General features: G+C 60.9%; 1 protein-coding gene across 1 annotated transcript; it reads right to left on the reverse strand.

Moving 5' to 3' along the window:
• Window positions 1-294: 294 nt before the first annotated feature.
• Window positions 295-2183, reverse strand: COX6B2 (cytochrome c oxidase subunit 6B2; the record flags this gene model as incomplete). Its single annotated transcript, XM_081107186.1, has 3 exons — window positions 295-348; window positions 442-542; window positions 2081-2183. 3 exons carry the CDS (start codon window positions 2181-2183, stop codon window positions 295-297), a joined length of 258 nt encoding a protein of 85 aa, XP_080963312.1.
• Window positions 2184-3841: the final 1658 nt, after the last annotated feature.

Genomic DNA, 3841 nt, shown 5'->3' on the forward strand with positions numbered 1-3841 from the left:
CGGCCCGGCTGGTGCGCGAGTGTTGCCTGCGGAGAGCTGGCGGCTGCTGCCGGGGGGCGGGGGAGGGGGGCTGGCGGGTTTGCTCCTACCCCGGAGATCCGACAGTCCTCCCTTCACCCCGCCGGCCCTCATCGGAACTCCGGCTGCGCAGGGAGCAGACAGGAAGACCCGGCGGCAACGGCACAGCTTTATTTGTGGCTCAGAGACCTGGGGGTGGGGGGCCGGGGCCGGGTCTCCGGGAGACGAAGGGATGGGGCCCTTGGCCGGTCCCTCGGAGGAGCCGCGCGCAGACGGTCAGATTTTCCCCGCGAAGGTCCCGTCCTGGATCTGCTCGGTCCAGCGCTGCACCTGGGGAGGCGCGGGCGGGGGCAGGGCGCCGCTCAGCTCCGCCCGCCTCCCTCAGCGGGTCCCCCCGCCGCCGCCGCCGCCCTGCCCGCTCACCCAGCTGACGGGGCACAGCGAGTGGAACACGTGGTAGTAGTACTCGCAGGGCTGCGTGCTCTTCCCGCGGCGGTTCATCTTCTGGACGCAGCGGTGGAAGTCTGCGGGGGAGACGGCGTGGGTGCTGCCGCGCCAAACTCCCCGCCCCTCCTGCCCAGGTCCCGCCCCCTCCGACCAGACACCGTCTTTCTTTAAAAAATACATATTTTTTAAACATATTTTTATTTTTTTACAGAGCGGAAGGGAGAAGGCTAGAGAGTTAGAAACATCGATGAGAGAGAAACATCGATCAGCTGCCTCCTGCACACCCCCTACTGGGGATGTGCCCGCAACCAAGGTACATGCCCTTGACCAGAATCGAACCTGGGACCTTTCAGTCCACAGGCCGACGCTCTATCCACTGAGCCAAACCGGTCAGGGAAAAATATTTTTTTTTTCATTCATTTCAGAGAGGAAGGGAGAAGGAGAGATAGAAACATCAGTGATGATGCCAAAACCGGTTTGGCTCAGTGGATAGAGGGTCGGCCTGTGGACTGAAAGGTCCCAGGTTCGATTCCGGTCAAGGGCATGTACCTTGGTTGCAGGCACATCCCCAGTAGGGGGTGTGCAGGAGGCAGCTGATCAATGTTTCTCTCTCATCGATGTTTCTCTCTTATCGATGTTTCTAACTCTCTCTCTCACTTCCTCTGTAGAAAAATCAACAAAATATATTATAAAAAAAAAAACCATCAGCGATGAAAGGAAATCACTGATGCCCGCCACAGTGGCTCAGTGGTTGAGCATCTACCTATGAACCAGGAGGTCACGGTTGGATTCCTGGTCAGGGCACATGCCCAGGTGCAGGCTCCCATCTCCAATCGTGCAGGAGGCAGCGGATCAATGATTCTCTCTCATCATTGACGTTTCTCTCTCTCTCCCTTCCTCTCCGAAATCAATACAAATACATATTTTTAAAAATAAAGAAAAGAAAAAAAATCATTGATGGGCTGCTGCCTACACGCCCCCTACTGGGGATGGAGCGCACAACCAGCGCATGTGCCCTGACGGAATGGAACCGTGACCTCCTGGTTCGTAGGTTGATGCTCAACCATCTGAGCCACACCAGCAGGTCCCCGCCCCTCCTAACCAGGCCCCTCCCCCTCCCTACCGGACCCCTTCTTTTCACTCCAGGACAGGGCCCCCTTCTCCATCCCTACCGGCTCCACCCCAAACCCCGCCCCCACGGTCGGTCCCATCCTCTCCGAACCAGGCCCCGCCCCCTCGCTGCCAGACACTATCGCCTTCGCCCCGCCATGACTTGGTCACGTGCCTCCAGAATAGGCCCCGCCCCCACGCGAATCAACCACGCCTCCACAAACAGGCACCGCCCACTCGCGACCAGGCCTCACCCCTCCTGGCCAGGCCCCATCTCCCTCTCTACCTCCTAGGCCCCGCCCACCCGATCAAAGCCCCGCCCACGCGGTCCCGCCCCTAACCGATAGTCTCCGCCCCTTCGACCCGGGCTCGCTCCGCCCCCCACCCCAACGGTCTCCGCTCCCACCGGGAGCCCCGGCCCCTATCCCGTGCTCGGGAGTTGGGGAGCGCCCCCTTCCTGCCTCCCCGCCTCACCCCGCTCCCCTCCCCGCCCGCCAGGGCTCACCCAGGAAGTTCTGGTAGCAGTTGCGGGTCTGGTTCTGGTTGGGGAAGCGCGGGTCGAAGGGCGGCGTGGGCCTTCGCTTGGAGGGCTTCTCCGCCTCGGGCATGCTCCTGCGGGCAGGAGGGGCTTCGTGGGGCCCAGGGGGAGCCCCTCGCTCCGAATCGCACTCACCTCCTGACCCCACCCCCCCACCCCGGAACCCAGCCACGGTCCCCCCGCTCCCCCAGTCCCGTCCTCACTAGGCTGATGGGTCGCTGGCGGCTGTGGCTGCGTCCAGGACGCCCCTCGTTTCTGAGTCTCGAGGGTCCCAGCCCAGGCAAACCACGCCCCCCTCCGCTTAATTGGCTGAGACGCCGGAACCCCAGCCAATGGGAGCAGCTGCGCCGCGTGGACCCTCCCCCCGCCTCTCCCCGCTCCCCCCGCCTCCAGCCCGGCGCCCGCTCCCTGGGCCTCCGGTGCGCACACAAGCTCGAGGCTCGACCTTTGCCGCGTCTCCGACTCGGGCTTTTAATCTCGGCGAAGCTGGGCCGCCCCGGGGGTCCTCCCCGGCCCGCCCCCGCCCCCCAATATATAAATGTACAAAGAGCTCTGTTCTCTACTGGAGCCGAGGCGCCCCCCGCCAGGCCTGGCCAGCATCCGTCTTCTTCTCGTAGCGCCCACGGCGCCGGGGGCCTGCGGGGAAGAGCCAAGAGCGCGCGGGTGGGGTCCGGCGCCGGGACTCCGCGCCGGGGGGAAGGCGGGTCTGGGGGTGTCAGGGGCTACCTGGCCACATTGGATCCCTCCGGACCTTGTAGCGATTGAGTGCGATCCCGGATCCCGCTACTGAAAGCGCTGAGCTCCGTGCTTGCTGGGGAGAGGGCAGTGCGCGCTCAGTAAGCACACTGAATGGAGGAACAGGCAAGCCTGAGCTACGATCCGGGCTTCCACCGCCTCCCCGTGTCCCCTCCGAGGGCGCTCGTCCTCCTGCCTCGCTGTTGTCAAGCCTGACTCTGCAGCCTTCACCCCCACATCCAAGTGCACGAATATCTCTTTCCTCTTAAGGAGCCCCCCCTTGCGCCCACGCCCTACACCAGTGGCCTCTCCAAGGCCCCCCACCCCTCCTTCCCTACCCTCCCAGCAAACTCCTGAGACAGAGCTGATCCGGGAGTCCCCTCCACGTGTCTGCGCCTGGTCGGGAAATACATATTGCATAGCATTTACCATGGTGACCCGTTTAAAGTGGCATTAAGAACATTCTCAATGGCCGGACAGGCGTGGCTCAGTGGTTGAGCGTCCACCCATGAACCAGGAGGTCACGGTAGGATTCCTGGTCAGGGCACATGCCAGGGTTTCGGGCTCCATCCCCAGTAGGGGGCTCGCAGGAGGCAGCCCATCCATGATTGTTTCTCATCATTGATGTTTCTCTCTCTCCCTCTCCCTTCCTCTCTGAAATGAATAAAAAATATATTTTTAAAAAATAACATTCTCTATGCCCTAACTGGTTTGGTTCAGTGGATAGAGCATTGGCCTGCGGACTCAAGGGTCCAGGGTTCGATTCCAGTCAAGGGCATGTACCATGGTTGCGGGCACATTCCCAGTGGGGAGTGTGCAGGAGGCAGCTGATCGATGTTTCTCTCTCATCAATGTTTCTAACTCTCTATCCCTCTCCCTTCCTCTCTGTAAAAAATCAATAAAATATATATTAAAAAAAATAATAATAAAAAATAACATTCTCCATGTCCTGCAACTATAGCCTTTATCAAGGCCTGGAGCATTTTCATTGCC

Source organism: Myotis nattereri (assembly GCF_964212035.1).
Source record: "Myotis nattereri genome assembly, chromosome: 15".
Lineage (NCBI taxonomy): Eukaryota > Metazoa > Chordata > Mammalia > Chiroptera > Vespertilionidae > Myotis > Myotis nattereri.